This window comes from Mustela lutreola, chromosome 3, assembly GCF_030435805.1.
Source record: "Mustela lutreola isolate mMusLut2 chromosome 3, mMusLut2.pri, whole genome shotgun sequence".
In the NCBI taxonomy this organism is placed as follows: domain Eukaryota; kingdom Metazoa; phylum Chordata; class Mammalia; order Carnivora; family Mustelidae; genus Mustela; species Mustela lutreola.
The window spans coordinates 64,911,103-64,930,084 of record NC_081292.1 but is presented as its reverse complement, the minus strand read 5'-3'; the positions used below and the strand labels follow the sequence as shown (position 1 = coordinate 64,930,084).

Below are 18,982 nucleotides of genomic sequence, written 5' to 3'. Positions count from 1 at the left end.
GGTAGACCTGGGGTTTGAATCCAGGCAGACTGGCTCCAGAATTCAAACTTTAAACCACTTCATGTTCTTTTCTTTTATGTTGACAAAGTCTGCAAACTGGACTGTTGTTTCAACACCTGTGCATTCCTTCCCCACTGATTTAAAGTACCACGTGCTTCACGGGGCATCTGGGTGGGTCAGTTGGTTAAGCCTCAGACTCTTGATTTTGGCTCAGGTCATGATCTCAAGGTTGTAAGATTGGGCTCCACGTGGGGCTGTGGGCCAGCATGGAGTCAACTTGAGGATTCTCGCTCTCCTCCTCCCTCTGCCCCTCTCTCCTCTCCCCTATGCATGCTTGCAAGTGCTCTCTTTCTCTATAATAAATAAATTAATTAAAAAAATAAAGTGCCACTGGTTTCAAATACGAAATTTCCTTCTACTCAGTGTTTTCTGGACTCTCTTCTGTTCCACTGATCTGTATTAGCCCCAAACTAACTGTTAACATTACTATACATTAGTTCCTTTTAGAAATAGAGTTCAGATAGAATGAAAATGGAAAGGAAACAGAACTACAGACTGCGAAGTGGATGGTATCGTGAATATCTAGACAGGAAGAAAGGAGAGAAGGGGGTATGGTAAGTCAGAAGGGCAAAAGGATGTTGGTAGAAAAGTCATATGTATCTTAAGGATAGGAATGGACAATTTTAGGAGTTCTGAAGAAAAGGTAAAATAGATACAGAAATTTCTAAATAAAAAAAAAGTTCTTTAAATTAGTTCAAGCATACATGTATCATGAAGCAAATTTAAAAAACCTTTCTTCTCTACCTTGTGGGATTCTGTGAGCTAGAACAGAGTGTGGAAAAAAAAAATAAAAAAAAAAAGAGATCTGCATGCCAGGCAGAGACAAATCCTCCTGTTGGGATCCTCAGTCATTTCTCTGGGTTGTTTTCCAGCATTAAATACTTTTCCTTCCCTCGCTGCTACATTTCCTTTTCATGGGAACTGAATTCTCAAATAACGACTTAAACAGGAATAGTGTTCTGCACTTTAAATTGGGGAAATGACCAGTTTCCTGTGCCAGAGAAAAATTTGTGCTTGAGAATATTATCTATATAGTGTGCTTTGTACTTCCTGCTTAGCCTTTTCTTTCATTGTGCTGTTTTTTAAGTTATCTGATATCACTGTGAATTCCTGAGCAGCACAATATGAAGTATTATATTAGAGCCACAATAGTCTCCTGGCATCTCTGAATAAATATTTGTGCAATATTAAAAATAAGTTAATTGAGCTGGCATTTTATTGAGAAAAAATTTTCACAAGTATGTTCGTATAAACTTATGAACGGCCCTTGGAAATTCATTTTATCCCATATCGATCACCAACACCAGAAACATACTTTTATCTTATTAAATGCCACCCAAAATTCTGAGATATTTGAAATGCCCCTTTTTGTTATTAATTCAGAATGTAATGAAATGTTCATTATTTCATCTGACTTTGAGCTCTTTTACAAATATTATGACTTGTAATACATAAAGGAATAGATTTTAATTTTTATTTTATAATCTCACCTAATGCACCATGTTTGTTTAATGCTTCTCTTGGTGCTATAAAGAGTTGATAGTATTCAGAAGAGCTAAGGCAACTCCAAGAATATTAGTCTTCTTTTCTGTACCTGACTTTTCTCTAGAACTTTTTTCAGATTGGCCTGTCATTTTACTTTATTTTAAACTATTAAATATTTTCTTAATAAAGTGACTTTTTGGCAATAAATTTTTCTTGGCTTATATATTCCAAGTATCATTTGATTCATGATGATCTTGTGTTCCTTGTATTGTTTTGGGTGATTGATGTCTTTTTCCAGAATGGTCAGTGAGACACCAAACTTCAGGAAAAAACCAACTAAATAAATAAGATTAAGAAGTGCCCAATGTGTATAGTCTGCTTTTGTAACCCCTCAGAGCTAATCCTCCTCAACACACCTATAAACACCTACCACACACCTACACAGATACAGGATGTGTCATAGGCCGGGAATGCAGCCAAAGCTCTGAGCCTTGGTTTCCTCACACATTAAATTAGGTTAAAAATATTAGTACTTTTTGATGTTTGGGTGGCTTAGTTGGCTGAGTCTCCGGCTTTTTCTTTTTTTTTTTTTTTATTTTTTTTTTATTTTTTTATTTTTTATTTTTTATAAACATATATTTTTTATATACATATATTTTTATCCCCAGGTCTGTGAATCACCAGGTTTACACACTTCTGGCTTTTTCTTTTGACTCGAGTCACTATCTCAGGATCCTGGGGTAAGCCCCACATCCAGCTCTGCACTCAGCAAGGAATCTGTTTGATATTCTCTCTCTCTCTCTCTGCCCCTACCCCTGCTTATGGGTGCATGCTCTTTGGCTTTCTCTCTTTCTCTGTCTCGTTCTTGCTCTCTCTCAAATAAATAAATCTTTTTAAAAGAGTAATAGTACCTACCTCACAGAGAGGTGAAAAGAATTCACAGAGTAATTTTTGTCGACACTTTGCACAGTGTCAGTGCATAATCAGGGCCAAATAAATGCTAACTGGTATTTCTGCCACTACTGCTGCAAGCACAGCATCTACTGTGGTAGATCTATTACATCTACTGTGGTTTTATTTATTCCTAACACTAGAGAAAAAAAAAAATCAAAGAGTAAACCCCCACCTCCCATTTTTGCTCCTCTCTTAATAGTAAATCAAGCCAACTAATGCTAACTTCAAGACAATTCCTTGGTTTCGAAACAAATAACTCAAGGTATTTGTGGGGGGGGTTGCTATTGTTTGTTAAAATATATGTATATTCCATATTGTCATATAATATTGGATCTTTTCTGCTCAGAATTCCAGGTTTGCCCTCAAATGTGGTTTATGTCAATCAATCTCTTCAGTCGTATTTTCTACACATTTCAGAAATTTAAAAACTAACAAATGCAAAGAATGTAGAAAAAATTAATTCAAGATCAAACTCTAAGATGTTTATAGAGACTGCAGCCCATCTATAATCCTTGAGAGGACTTAGAGCACAAAGTACTAATAAAAGTTGAACAGTGTATGTGGAGTAAGGCCACACTATGGCTTTGATTTCAGTGATCTGCTACATGATCTTGGTATGAACAGAACTCACACAGGATGATAAAGTAAAATGACATGCCCATCTGAAAAAAAAATGTAAACTTTATGTTAGAATTAACATCTAATGTAATTGTTAATGCCTTGAAAAAACAGATGTTGAGTAAATAGGCTTTAATTTTCTTCGTGCTTTTTCTTCAAGCTTTTTCTCTTCTCATCTGGGGACTTTTTCACTCTAATACTTTAAGACCAAGTGCCATTTTAAAACTTAGAACTCTGGGAGCTCAGTCAGGGAACCATGCAACTTGATCTCAGGGTGCTGAGTTCAAGCCCCACGTTGGGTGTAGAGATTACTAAAAGTAAGCAAACTTTGAAAATAAAATCACATAGAAGTTAGAAGTGTGATATGATTACTATTAAAGAAAGCTTTATAAAAGCCAACAAGGCCTTGGCAAAACCTCAAGATTATGTGCTGAAAATTTAAAGAGCCACAGAGATTTCTAAGTCACAAAAATCAGTAAAATGAATTTTATGTAAATTACATACCCATTTTTTTTTTAAAAGATTTTATTTATTTATTTGACAGAGAGAAATTACAAGTACACTGAGAGGCAGGCAGAGAGAGAGAGAGAGAGAGAGAAGGAAGCAGGCTCCCTGCTGAGCAGAGAGCCCGATGCGGGACTCGATCCCAGGACCCTGAGACCATGACCCGAGCCGAAGGCAGCGGCTTAACCCACTAGTGTTGAAAATAAAAAAAACAATTGCCATTTAGTTTTGGTCTGGGGGTAACAGGGAATAGTGATGACTGCAGGGAGTGAAGGGAACTTGTGGTTGCTTTTGCTCCAGGCTATTGCTACCATTCAGGAATGTGGAACCTGGGTTGATTTTTTCTCCTAGTGTTTGAAGAGGGACTGTAATGATTGATTTTATATAAATGTTCTTATTTCCTTAAATGGTAGCAGTTGAAATAATATTTTAAACAATTGTGTTATGTTCAAAAATACCTCTATTGCTTTCAATCCACTTTAGACTTAACTCATTGCCCTAAGTCAATGGAAGTTAAATATCCAAGAAAGATGGCTATTAACAGATTATTAACAGATTAATATCTGTTTTTATGGGCTGAGTGGTGAGGATGAGATGGTAGGAATTGAAATCGCAAAAACATACAAGAGAAAAACAAAAACAACAAAATAACAAAAATTGACAAAAAACATACTTCAGAAAAGTTTGTTTTTATTTTGGTATGTTATTGAAATCACTTAATAAATTTTCTGATTTTTACTCTTTTCAATTTTATGCATCTCCGAGATTCCATTGATCATGGTTTTGGTTTTTCCTTCATCTTCTGTCCATTTTCACTAGTGGCTTTCTAGCCACCTTTTAACCACCCTTAAAATCTTGTGCCTTGTATGTAGTTATAGTACCGATGACATGCTGATCCTTCATGAATTCTTTCCCCTGAGAAGTCCTGAAGAGCACAGTTCTGTCATGCTGCCTTTTAACACATTGAGGTCAAACAGAAGACACTAAATAATGTTTTAATTATCCTCAAGTCCTGGGGAAGTTTCAGCCAAGGAAGTTTAAAAAGTATAGTTGTATGGTGAAAAATTATCTTCGCCTAGATGTTGGTGATGTTAATTTTGAAATAATAGTTGTTTTGAGAAATAATAAAACATCTTTTGCTGGGAAATTGAGTACATATTAACAGGCTCTCAACAAATATGACATAATAAATCCTTTGGGTTCTGAATCATGAAAAAAACACCAACATTCCAAGGTTTTTTTCTCTGGATATTGACATACTGTTTGGTATCACTGTGATCTTTTTAGGCATCTATTTGAGTAACCCAGGGTGGCATATATTTTCCTTTAATGGTTTGTAGAGAGATAGATGTCCAAGAGGGTTAGTCTTCAGTGCTACTGAACGAGTGACAAGTGATTCATTATTCTCTCAGTTTTTGCAGTTTTGTATGGATGGAATATTTTCATGGCAGTCTAGGGACAAACTAATATCTGTTCCAAAAGATGAAAACATGCTGTCCATACATTTTCTATAGCATCATATAGTCTGATGGAGAATAGACATGAAAACTCAAAGTATTTTATAATTGTTGTTCATTGTGTCTGAGTTGAAACTACACAACAAAGGGAGCTTTAAAAAAATCTGCTTTGTTTGAAAGGAACTTTAAATATAAACTCTGCCTGATAATTTTATAAAAATGTGGTGGACTTTTTATTTACAATCTAAGAAAATCATTGAAATAAGAAGATATATGGAGAAATATAGGACATTACTAAAGCCCAGGAAGACAGAAAAAATTACTTATTTTTATAATGTAGCCCAGAGATGTTGATAAAGCAGAAGCTTTTAGTCTCAAATTTGTGAATTTCTTTAACAGTGCTATAGGTATTTTGGGATTGTATATACCAGGGATGCTCAACTGCACCACTGTGGTGGTGCTGAGTCATGGCAACGTGGAGAGACATTTTTGGTTGTTGCAACTGGGATGGTAGTGCAGGCCATGAAACTCTTAAACATCCTACATGTACAGGACAAACCCCACAACCAACATTTTTCTGGCACAAGTGTCCAGAGTGTTAATATTGAGATACCCTCATAGATGATGATGAAAAAGAAAAGGGATTGTATGATATTCTTATATTCTAAGTTGCTGATGATTAGCCGTATTCTAATATCTGGGAAGATAATACAATAGGGGAATTAATACTACACAGTAAGGTGGTCTTTAGAAACAAAGACCCTCTAGTGAAGAAAATATTTTTTACTTATACCACTAAACTTATTGAGTGCTTACCAAGTGCCAGGCATTGTTGGGAGACACTGGGGAAACCCGAGTGAACAAAACAGATAGACTGCCTTCACAGAGCTCTGGTATGAATGTGGGAGACTAGTAAACTAATACATAAAATGGGACATGGAGGAGCAGGTAGTGCCATAGGGTAGATAAAGTAGAGTAATGGGGTAAGTAGGTAATGATGGGGGGTGGGAAAGGGATCACTTAGACTGGATGTCCATGAGAGACCTGAAGCTTAGGAGTGAGTGACAGCAGGAGGCAGCCTGATGAAGTGGGTTTTAGGCAGAGGAAGAAAGTTGTGAAAAGGTCTCAAGGTGGAAAGTAGGTGTGGCTTGCTGGGGAGGCGCAGAGAGGTGGCTGTGAGTGGGCAGTGGTCCAGAATGGGGAAGCTGGGATGAGACAGAATACAAGAGGAGGGAGGGGCCAGATCATGCTCATTTCTTTTTTAGGTTGAGAATATTCCATTGTCTGGATGTATTTATCCATTCACTTACTGAAGGACATCTTGATTGCTTTCAACTTTTGTCAATTATGAATACAGCTGCTATGAACTTCTAGGTGCAGGTTTTGTTATGGATAAATTTTCAGCTCCTTTAGGTAACTTCTAAGGAACACGATTGCTGAATTGGCATGGTAAGAACATTTATGGTAAGAATATAACAAATTGTTTCCCAAAGTGGTTGTATCAGTTTGCATTCCCACCAGCAATGATTGAGAGTTTCTGATTAGTACCCATCCTGCCAGCCTTTGGCACTCTGAGTATTTTGGATTTTGTCCTTTCTGATAGGTGTGTAGTATCTCATTGTTGTTTTAATTTGCAGCTGCCTAATGACAGAAGATTTGAACACCTTTTCATATGCTTATTTGCCATGAGTATATCTCTTCTTTGGTGAGGGGTCTGTTCAGTTCTGCCCATTCTTTAATTTCATTGTTGACTTTCTTATTGTTGAGTTTTACTTTGTACCTTTTGGACAGTGGTTCTTTATCACATGTGTCATATAATTCTTAGGGAAATACTTTCTGGTTTGTGGCTTGTCTTCTCCTCTTATCATTCAGAGGGAAAGTTTTTAATTTTAATGATGTCTGGATTGTGAATTATTTTTTCATGGATAATGCCTTTGGTGTTATATCTAAAAAAGTCATCACCATATGTGGGGTCACCTAGAAATTTCCCCCTATGTTAATTCTAGGCACTTTATGGTTTTGTATTTTTATTTGGGTCTGATCTCTTTTGAGCTTGTTCTTCTGAAGGATGTAATGTCTGTGTCTAGATTATTATTATTATTATTTGTCTTTTTTCATGTGGATGTCCAGTTGTTCCCAGCACTGTTTGTTATAAAGACTGTCTTTTCTCCATTGTATAGCATAGCCTTTGCTCCTTTGTCAAAGCTTAGTTGACTATATTTGTGTGTTTGTTTCTGGGCTCTCTGTTGTATTTCATTTATCTATTTGTTCTTTAACCAAATCCATACTGTTTTGATCATGCTTTATAATAAGCCTTGAAATCAGGTAGTGTCAGTCTTCTTTTTTCTTATTTTTTAGTACTGTTTTGGCTATTCTGAGTCTTTCATTCTCCATATAAACTTATAAATCATTTTGTTGATATCCACAAAAGAACTTGCTAGAATTTTGATTAAAGTTGTGTTAAATCAGGTTGGGAAGAGCTAGCATCTTGACATTACCGAGTCTTCCTATCCATTAATGTGGACTATTTTTCTCCATTTATTTAGTCTTTTTTGGTATATTTTTATCAGAGTTTTGTGGCTTTCCTTCTGTTGTACATATTTTGTTAGATTTATACCTAAGTATTTCATTTTTGGAGGTGCTAATGTAAATGGTATTGTGTTTTTAATTTCAATTCCATTTGTTCACTGCTGGCACAGAGGAAAGTGAGTGAATTTTATATATTAACCACGTATCCTGCAACTTTGCTATAATTGCTTCTAAGTTCCAGGAGGTTTTTTTGTCGATTCTTTTGCATTTCCCACATAGACAATCATATCATTTGGGAACAAAAACAGTTTTATTTTTCCTTTCCAACCTATATGCCTTTTACTTCCCTTTTTGTCTTATTGTATTAGCTAGGAAATAGAGGACAATGCTGAAAAGGATTGGTGACAGGAGACATTCTTGCCTTGGTCCTGATTGTAATGGGAAATTTTCTAGTTTCTCACCATTATATATAATGTTAGCTGTAGGGTTTTTTTAAAAGATTTTTTTTTTTAATAATGTTGAGGACATTCCCTTGTATTCTTAGTTTACTGAGTATTTGTCATGAGTGGGTGTTGGAATTGTCAAATGCTTTTTTCTTCATCTTTTGATCAGATCATAGGATTTTTCTTTTTAGACTGGTAATGTGATGGATTTCATTAGCTGATTATAGAATGTTGAACCAGCTTTGCATACCTATGGTAAATTCCCCTTGGTTGTGGAGTACAATTGTTTTTAGACATTTATGGCTTTTATTTGTGAATATTTTGCTTAGAACTTTTATACTTATATGAGATATTAGTCTGTTATTTTTTTGTGAAGTTTTTGGTTTTGGTATTAGGGTCATGCTGACCTCATAAAACAAGTTAGGAAATGTTTCTTCTACTCCTGTCTTCTGAAAGAGATTGTAGAGACTTGGTATAATTTAAATGTTTGGTAACATTTAATAATTATTATTTTTTTCAATGTGTGTAGATATGTTTTTTTTATTACAGTAAGTTCATTGCTCAGTTTTAGCACCTAGCTTCTATGTTTATTATGTTTATTGCATATTGTCTGCCTCCTCCCGCTAGAATAAGAGCAGAAATTCTTGACTATTTTGTTTATTGATATGTTTTATATGCCTAACACAGTGGTTCTCAATGTGTGCTTTGCAGTTTTTTGGGATTTTGCAAAATCCTTTTGGAGAATATATAAGGTCAAAGCTATTCTCGTGGTAATACTAAGACTTTATTTGCTTTCTTCCCCCCCCCCCCCCCCACTGTGCTGTTGCTTACACTGGTGGGGGAAAATCAGTCATGTGTAAAACTGCTGATGTTTTAGTGTGACTTGAGCAGTGGCACCAAACTCTACTAGTAGCCACTACATACTTCCTGGTCCTCACTCATGAGGGAGTGACAAGGGGATACCAATTTCACTTAAAGCTGTAAAAATTATGAGTTTTATTAAGTCCTGACTCTTGAGCATGTGCCTTTTTAATATTCTGTGTGATGAAATGGGAAGTGTACCTAGTACTTCTGCTGCATACTCAAAAATATGGTTGTCTCCAGGGACTAGAATTTGTGATTGAGTTGCTGTGGAACATTATATTTACTTGAAATAACAACTGTAAGATAAACTATGTTTCAGTTTCAGGGCATTCGGGCATTTGGCAGATAGTTTTTTTTTTTTTTTTTTTTTTTTTTTTTTTTTTTTCAAAAAAAGAATGAAGTAAGCTTGTCACCTCAAGGAAAACAACTGATAGTATTTGTTGATGATGATAAATTCAAGTTTGCAAGTGAATTTCGAGTTTTAGAAAATTTACATCTATGAGCTGGATACTTTCCTTAGTTACAGATTTTCCTAATGAGTTGGATACTGATATTAACTCTTGTGATGGTGGGTTTTCTTTGATATTAAATAACAAAATTTGTTAATATCTTGAAGATATGTTTAACTCCCAGTGAATCATTGCTAAAAAAACTTACAGCATCAAGCATATATAATAGATGCCTTCAAACTGCAGATAGATCAGTTGGTTTTAATGCTACAGAGTGTGGAGAGTTCACTGATATGGTTGGTTTCAGATTAAAAATCATGACTACCTTTTAATAAATGACCACTTACCGAGGTTTGGTGCTGTATTAAAGAAGAATATGCACAACTATCTGAAAATGTTATAGCAATGAACATGTCTGTTTGACTTTTAAGAGTGATCTACTGTGCGTGCCTGAGGGAAAGAGTGGGGAAGAAAAAAAATGAGTTGAAGGAGATAAATTAGTACATCAGAATTATAAAGTAAACTGGTACATTCTGAGAATGAAATTCATCGTGGAGTTTGTCTTACCCTTTCAGCAAACAGTGGCCCAGATGGGCAGACATGGAGGAAGGGAATTGCTGTCTTCTCTCTCCTATGTCCTTAAGAGTTTTCTTCCTTCTTTTACTTTCTTGGTAGCAAATTTGTGACATTTTTAGCTTTCTTAAGCTTTAATTAATAAATGGCATTTACCCCATTTTACCAAATATATAGTAGTAAAAAAACAATATGGAAGAAAATGAAGAGGAGATGAAGAATTCTGTTCTTGGTGTAGGGAAAGAGAAGCCCCTGACTGCAGCGCATCTAGGAATGTGTTGTGTAATCATTGTTAGGGGAATGCTGGCAAACTGAGTTCATGCTGACACACCTGCAAGCTGGAAGGTACAAGAAGGGGCAACTGTGAGCCTCACCCCTTCCAAATGCAACGTAGTCTGTCTTAGCTCACTGGTCTCTGCATCTCCCTAGGATTCAGACATTATTATGCCCCATTTATGCAGCCCATATTTGAGGTTCATGGTTCAAAGGGTATCTTGTGGTGTGATGATCAGGAACATCAAGTGGCAGATCCAGAGGTTATTGTGCATAGAGGGAGCTGACATAGGGTTTGAAAATGAAGAAGTAACTGAACCCATTTTTGCTATTGAGACTCACTTATGTCTTCACAGTCAGTTTCTTTAGTCTTTGGAAGAATAAACTCACAGGAGTGTTCATCACTCCATGATGATGACTCCATGATAGAGACTCCATGTGGTCTCTAGACCAACTACATCAGAATCATCTGGGGAACTTACCCAAAGTGCAAATTTCTGGGTCCTCAACTAGTCTGCTGAGTCAGACCTTCTGGGGTTAGGGCAAACTGCAATTAGAAGAAACTCTCCAAATTTCATGCACAATGAAAAGCTTGAGAACCATTGGCATTACAAGCTTTTCCCAGTACTTATTTTCAACATATTCATATCAAAGTGAAGATGACCTAATTCTGATGAAACTCTGGACCAAAGGGAATTAATGAATGCAGAGATAAAACAGCGTATGAAATCCCTCATGTATTTTTGTATTTAGAGTATTAATGCTTCTGTGACTGATTGGAGAAAAATTAAATGCTCCAATTACAAAGTCTGAAAGGACTTTGTAGATGCTGGTTGTTACAAGAGGATTCTCAAAGCACATTATTTTTCTTTATCTTAAGGAAGGAAGGCTTACATGTTTTGTCAAGAATGTCGGTTTTTGTGATTTTGTGCTCTAGGCAAACTATTTGAAATCTGACTAAACGGTGTGTATAAAATGAAGCTCTTAGGAAGATAAATGCCTCATGAGAAATGTTAACAATTTCCAGGTTTTCTTTCATATACAGTTAAACAAAAAGTTCCATGTTGTCAGAGTCTTAAGAAGATAAAAAGTCAGGTGAAGATACAGTTTACTTTCTTAGTTTGTATGTGCCTTTCTAACTCAATTTTGATTCATTCATACTGTCTCCTTCTTTAATTTATGTAGAGGTGAACTTTCGGTTTTGCTTGCATGAGAGGTTACCTGTTTACTGTGTGGTCAACATGAAATGTAAACTAGGCGACTACACCACCACATTATTTTAAGACTAAGTGGAAAGAACTGATGGAGCCTTTTTGATATGAGCATACAAAACCAAATCTAAAAGTAAAAATGAGACTGATAGTGATTAAAATGGGCAAAGTCAGAAAATTTGGAATTTCTTTTCATGGGCAATTTTACTCAACTGTAGATAATAGTTCAAAAATCATATTACATGTTTCCAAATAAAAAAACAAGGTGACATCCATTACTTTCTTATTAAGTTTATTTAATTCAGCCAAATTATTTCATTCTGTTGAGGCCATTAGTATTGATGTGGCTTTGTAGTTATAGACTGAAACATGAACTAATTGAATCAGGAATAGAGATGAGTTTGAAGCTAATGCTAGGAATGAGGTCCTATGGCTCATTTGTTTTGTTTCTTTTAGTTTTGCTTTTCTTTTTACAGTATGCTCACAGCCAAATATTCTGTGCATAAGGAGGTATACAAAGGTCACTTTAACCACTGTTGCATTTTGATATGTGCTACATATTTTTTCTTAGTATGAATGCACACTGCCATTACACAAGTATATTTATGCCTATAAGCTTGTATGTAATATGTATATGTGTGTACTTATAAGTGTGTACCTATCAGGAAAGCTGTTTGATAAATTTGTTCATGAAACAATATTTTATAGACATCTATCTACACATATTTCTATGAAATTTTTGTCATATTCCATTTATGATTATAGTTCTGCATAGTATTTTGTAATTTGCATGTACCATAATATAAATGATTTCCTTATTAATGGGCATTTAAGTTGTTTCCAATGTTTTCACTTTTGTAATTAATATTTCATCCTGTCTGAAAGTTTTCTTGGGATAAATTCATGGAGGTAAGAATTTCTGGGTTAAAGGGTATGCCCATTTAAAAATTTGAGATATATGGTCAAGTTGTTCCCAGAAATGTTGTGCCATTTTATATCCCCCCTTTATTTAGAGAGGGAGGGGCAGAGGCAGAGGCAGAGGGAGAAAGAGAATCTTAAGTAGGCTTCCCACTCAGCCCAGAGCCTGATGGGGGGCTCTGTCTCACAACTCAGAGATCAGGACCTGAGCTGAAATCAAGAGTTGGATGCTTAACCAACTGAGCCACCGAGGCGCCCCTGTGCCATTTCATATTCTTACTCCAGTGTGCTTGAGGGTGATAACTTTGGAACATTATGAGTAATACTGGGTTTTCTTAATCTCTTAAGTCTTTGTAAATATAGCATGTCAAAAATGGGATTCCTACTTTAATCTTCATTTGTTTGATATAGTATCCAGAGGTTCCCTGGAGACTCTGTGTGCCCTGGGGATTGATGGGCTGTAGTCATACCCCAACTTGGCTGGTAGTGCTTGAATTTCTTAAGACAGACAAGGGAAACAATGATTTCACCTGGTTACTAGGTGGCTAATAAGCAATGTCTTGAAGACACAAGCCAGATTTGCTGGATGGAAAGTCACTTCTCCATTTCCTTCCAAACTTTCTCTTTTAAGACCCAATATAAATAGCTCTTTCTACTCTTTTCTTCCTTTGCAAAAATAATAGCTTACTTGGTCATGGGTCCAAGCTTAATTAATGACTTATTAAGGGGAGTCCAGATCTTTGAAATACTAAGAAACTTTTTTGCCTACCATAGGGCTTTGGAGAGCCCTGACCTGATCCCAGAAATTCAAAATCTGGCTTTCTAAAACTTGGGAGCGGGTAGTTAGGAAGGGAAGGGAAATCGTTTCCTTCCTTCTTGAAGAGTCACTTTCTTTCTCTCTTTCTTTCTCATTCTCTCTTTGACTCCCTACTTCCTTCCTTCAGTCTGTCTCAGTTCCAAAGGATCACCTTGGAATTTCTGACCCCTCCCCTTTTTAAAAATCAGAAATCCCATTTTTCATTAGATTTCGGTGTGCTGTACTTCACAAGACTTTGAAGTTTAGGAAACATTTGACTCCTAAATGTTTACCACAGAACATTGAGATCGTGGTGGATAAATTTAATTCATATATACATGATCACTTTTGGTCTTGCCCCCAAATTCTGAAGGATATAATTCCCAGGGAGAAACCACCGTGAACCAGGGTTTCACCTTTTACAACAAAACTATTATTCTTAGTAGTTATTGGGTTTTTAAACTCTGGTTTCCTATAAAAAATTTAGTTCTAATCAACACCCCATTATTTTATTAACCTAATGTTGCCTTCACAATATCTTTTTTTTTGTTTGTTTCATGCAGGCATTCTTACACCGAATGAACCAGTGTGCTGCATCAAAAATTGATAAAAATGTAACAGAAGAAACAGTGAAGGTGAGGAGGCACAGTTGGCCCTCAACCCTAGAACACATTCCCTTTTAGTTAAAATTTCTTCTGTGGGATGTTACTCTAGGCTTTTCAGCTTCTCCTCAGCTCCACTATAAGTTCTGCACCAGTCACTTGTGTGGGCAACCCTGAGATAAAGGGATAGAGGGTTTGGGAAAAGAAACAGAGAGTGATGAGGATGGTGTAGAAGACATGGAACGATTTTTTGCTGAGGCCTTTAGACAGTTTGAAAACAAACCCACGACCAAGAACCTCAGTGTCTGTGAGCAGTGGGGAGCAGAGCCCTAAGTGGGAGCATTGCCAGAGTTGACTTAGGAAGGCAAGATGTGGACAAATGTGACTTCCAATCTTTGATCACCAAAGAGTAAATGATTTGAGTGGTTTCGTGGTGCAGAAAATGTCTGCATAATGTCCCCAACTCAGAAACACCTGTATAAGCCTTTCCTTTTAGGCATTAGGAAAGGAAAATGATGAAGAGTTTTATAAAGGGGGAGGTAAATGAAAATTAATTGCACTACTGTTATTATTCATTTAAGCTGCCTAAATTATTATTGATGTTTATTTTTGGTGCTGATTTGCTGTTTTATTTTACCAAAAAAAAAAAAAAAAGTTCCCAAGGATTTTTATAGGTTCTTCTGACTATTTTTTCATAAACTAAAAACGAACTTTCAAATTCTCTTACCATGGGAGCATTTTAGGTTGTGTGCTTTAGGTCGCAAGCAAAAGACACTTATTATTCCAATGACTTGAAGATACTTCAGCTCTCGTTTGGGGATTCCAGACAGAAGAGAAGGTTTAGGACCTGTGACTCAGGGAGGTCGATAAGATTGCCAGGTTCTGTCTAGCTCTTCACTTTGCCATCCAGGTTATCCACTTTGCCCCAGGCCTGGCTCCTCTCATCCCTGCAAAATGACCTTGTAGCTGTCCAAGCTATCACTTCCAGACACAGCACCTTCCCAGAGGGGAAGCTGTCCATTCCAGGATGCCGTTCCAGAGACCAAAGAAGCATTTGCTCCCAAAAGCCTGCCAGCAAATCTGCCTGCACTATGTTACCTGCTGCCCATTCTCACTAATGGGTTGGGGACTGGCTTGGATTTAGTCACTTGGGCTTTTCCTGAGAGCCAGGAATGGGTTCCTGGTTCCCAGAGCTGTGTAGGAGTAGAAAGGATGTCCAGACAAAATTGGTCCTCTGTCCTCTGGGTGGGTGGAAAGGATAAGCATGCCCTGAAGTTTTCAGCTTGGAAAGAGAATACCATCCTCTCATGGACTTTCTTTTGACCTGCTTCACTATTATATTTATTTGTAGATGCTGTTCTCAAACATTGAAGATATCCTTGCTGTACATAAGGAATTTTTAAAAGTCGTGGAAGAATGCCTGCATCCAGAACCTAACGCTCAACAAGAAGTGGGAACCTGTTTTCTTCACTTTGTAAGATCAATTTCTGTTTATTTTAGAAGCTCTGCCCCACCCCACCCCCCAGATTTTAAGGGTTAGCTTTTGGCACAGTAGCATGTGAGAACTCTGTGTAGAAGTAAAATGTGACACGGAAAGTTTGGGGTCTTTTAAGGCCAATGAAATCTTCCACTGAGAGCCAGAAAAGGGGTGAGGGCCTCACATCATCCATTTTATTCAGTGAAGAATAAACAGCCTTTTCTTTTTCCCAACAAGTTAGTTCTTCGCATCCTCTGTAGCTTTGAATCCTAATGAATATTCAGGCTGTTCATAATGAATGGATTTTTATGTTTCTCCCAAACATAGAGCATTTCCCTTTTGAGACAGAAAATCCTTACTCTTATAATGGCGTGATGAGCCTTTTGTGAGTCAGAATGTTCCCTTGTTAATCGGCTGGTGACAAGCCTGCAGGTGAACGAGCTGTGTCACTCTAGGTACACAGACGCCGGAGTCTCGGTGTTTCTCAAGGGTAGTTTCTCAGAAGGCTGTACTGAGTGGTGGAGAAGTATAACCAGTCAGTCCTCAGTTGTTTCAAATTACACATCATACTCGTGTAATTATTTCTGTCTCTTCGGACAGGATAGTTGAAATTATTTGTGCAATTGATTTATAAAGTAAAAAGTCACCTATAAAATGAAAATTATTTTCAGAACTGAAGGGCATTCATGGCAAAAAAAAAAAAAATAGTGCTACTATTTATAGCATTCCACTGATGCTAATTTTCAGAACATCCACCTGAATTCCTTTCTGTACCAAAATGCTATATAATTGATGTTTCATTTAAAAATGCATAAGAGTCACAGAAGTCAATTTTTGTTTATTTTTATTTCTATTTAGCCTTTAGAAAGGTAATGGTATATAGTCTCTAGATCTGTAATTCTGTATGGAGTGGGCAGAGCTGCTTATGTTCTTTTTATAATCAGGAAATACTTCATAAAGGTAATTAATATTAAACGGAGAGAGGCTCCTCAGCGTAGGAAGATCAAGCCGTTCTTTCCTTGGGTATGACTAGAAACCATGCATGTTTGTGTCCACTTAATCCAGATTGTTCTTTTTCATGAAGGAATTCACATCTTCTGCCAGCTGGAGCATTTGCTGCCTTAGTCCAGGGCCTCACATGGAAATCTTGCACTCTGACATCCATTTCCTCAGTAACACACTATGAATCTGTCATCCATGAATTTAGCTAAACTATTTCTGAAGCATATTTCATTCTGGGTCATACCATCTCTTGAAATAAGTAACTCAATATATTTTTTGCTGGCTATATAAAATAGCACTCAGTGTTGCTTTCCAAATGTATGTCATGGAAATTCCAGAGGGTGTACTTTGGTTCTAATATTTGATCAATTCATTTTCTGTGTCTTCCTCTTATTGGAGCTGCTTTGGTAGATACTAATCCTAGCCACTGAGAGAAAAATCTAATGACGGAAGGATGCTTAGAGGTCATGATGGTGAAATTACTCCCTTTGTAAAAGCACACCTTCTGTGGCAAATACGAAGGCTATTTATTTTGTTCCTACTTGATCACTTTGAGTGAGAGCTATAAACACTAGAAGATCTTTATGTTAATCCTGAATCTGCCTACCACTTCCCATTATGGATTGCCCTTGTAATTTCCACCCAGTGGTCTTAGTTTTGTGTTTTGGAGCTACACAGTGTTGTAAGTCCCATTACACTGTGACAGCTGTCTGAAAGTAGCTACCATTTCCTTACTTTATTATACTAACAAATCATTCTACTTGAAATGACCTCTCATACGTTGTCACAGAGAGTCTCATATTAGAGTAGAGTCTCCAAAGTCCATCATTACCTTAGTCACTTGTTGCTGACTATTCTCTTGTTTGTCCGTGTCCCTCCTAAACACAGCTGTCCAGATTGGTGCATGTGAACTGCAGGGTACTAGGTCTCTCTATTCCTGCATGATCAGGCACATGCTTTTCCCTGTTCCTAAAATGCTTTCTTCCCTCCCCCTGCCTGGGAATGATGGATTCATCTCTCTGAACCTTCTCAGATACTACTTTTTTTTTTTTTTTTAAGCTGTATCTGAACCCTCTCAGGAAAACTAAGTACTCTCTTCTCTGTAATTTGCTACTATTTGGCTCATTTACTTAGTATTACATATATCATATTGGATTCTAGTTAATATAAACTTTTTTCCTAGATTATTCTTCTTGAATCAGAGAAAATTGATAAAGTGTGCTTAGATACATACATAGAGTAGAGCTCCCAACATATAGTAAACACATTGGACACATAAAGTATGTTCACAAACATCACACAGGTTAATCTTTCCAAATAGCTACTACCATGACTCTCTCTAACTTATCCTTATTCAAATTCACAGAAAGACAAGTTTCGTATATATGATGAATATTGTAGTAACCATGAGAAGGCACAGAAATTGCTTCTCGAACTTAACAAAATAAGAACAATCCGCACATTTCTTTTGGTAAGTATATATATGAGTGTTACCATATGCTGTGATTTGTTGCTAGGCTCTCTAAGGAACCAAGGACTAGCATCAGTGTGGTGTAAAAATTACTCATGGGACAATGCTTTAAATGTGTCCAGGCTTGGAGACTAGAGTCCCAAAAGACTCTAATCTTAAGAAGGGAGAGTTGGCAGAAGCTCATGGATGGGAAAACACTGATAATGCCCTCTCCTGGCTGACTGTGAATTGTTTGTGAGAACCACAGATTCTTAGTAAGAGAAGACATTTATGCCAGAGTTCATCATCGCTTTTATATCCCTCAGCTCCCTAGGGTTTCATTTACTTTTGCTAAGAGAGCTGTAAGTGGGGCAGTCACAGGAAGGAAGCAGATCCTGGGTATGGTAGAAAAGAAATTTAAAGATTGACCTTTCTCCTGCATAAATTCTTTACTAACTTTCCATAGAAAGAATAAGAATCTATGTTTCATTTCTTCAGGATAGCAGGATAGCAGAAATGCATATTTTGGTAGTAATTTGGACAACTTAATTGCCAGTGAGGACCACATTGTAAGTGTACAATTCAATAATATTTAGCCAATTGTGGAGTGGAGGAACCATCCCCACTACCCAGTTATAGAGATTTCTAGCACCCTGAAAAGTCCCTCATGCCTGCTTTTGGCGCATCTCTACAACCCCTGTAAACTTTAGGCAATCATTGATTTATTTTCAATCTCTGTAGTTTGCCTTTTCTGGATAGTTCTTACAAATGGAATCCTTCAATGTAATATTTTACACCTGGTTTCTTTTACTGAGTAAAATGTTTTGAGGTTCATCCCCATTGTGACATGTATCCATATGCCATTCATTTTTATTGCTGGATAGTATTCGTTGTACGGCTATACCATATTTTATTTATCCATTTGCCGATGTATGGACTTTGGTCAGCAAGCAGGTATGATTAATGATGGGCCTTGAAGATCTTTTCAGAGAGAGGTGTTAGTATAGAGAAAGTCAGGAAATGTCCAGTTTGAACTGTTTTATAAACGATGCTGCGATGAACATTCATGTACAAGTCTTTGTGTGGATACTTACATTCTCTTGGATGGATGCTAAGAGTGGAATTGCTAGGTCATAGTAAATGTATATTTAAGTAACTGCCAAAATGACTATGCCATACACACCAGCAATGTACGTTTGCAGTTTCTTTATATCTTTGCAAACACATGGTATTACCAGTTGCAATTATAGCTGGGTTAGTGGATGTGTAGTTTTATCTCAAGATGATTTTTATTTGCATTTCTCTCATGACCATTGA

General features: G+C 36.7%; 1 protein-coding gene across 7 annotated transcripts in view; it reads left to right on the top strand.

Annotated features, from left to right (window-relative positions):
- PREX2 (phosphatidylinositol-3,4,5-trisphosphate dependent Rac exchange factor 2) overlaps nucleotides 1-18,982 on the top strand; it is a 356,760-nt gene that overhangs the window by 52,586 nt on the left and 285,192 nt on the right. For 4 of the 7 annotated variants that reach the window (XM_059166272.1, XM_059166267.1, XM_059166271.1 and 1 more), the window contains exons 2-4: nucleotides 13,698-13,769; nucleotides 15,088-15,210; nucleotides 17,582-17,686. The exons of 1 other annotated variant lie outside the window; for it this stretch is intronic. In XM_059166272.1, the coding sequence (XP_059022255.1) occupies nucleotides 13,698-13,769; nucleotides 15,088-15,210; nucleotides 17,582-17,686 (300 nt within the window). The remainder of the gene's footprint in view (nucleotides 1-13,697; nucleotides 13,770-15,087; nucleotides 15,211-17,581; nucleotides 17,687-18,982) is intronic. 2 more of the 7 variants (XM_059166268.1, XM_059166269.1) reach the window with 2 other exon arrangements.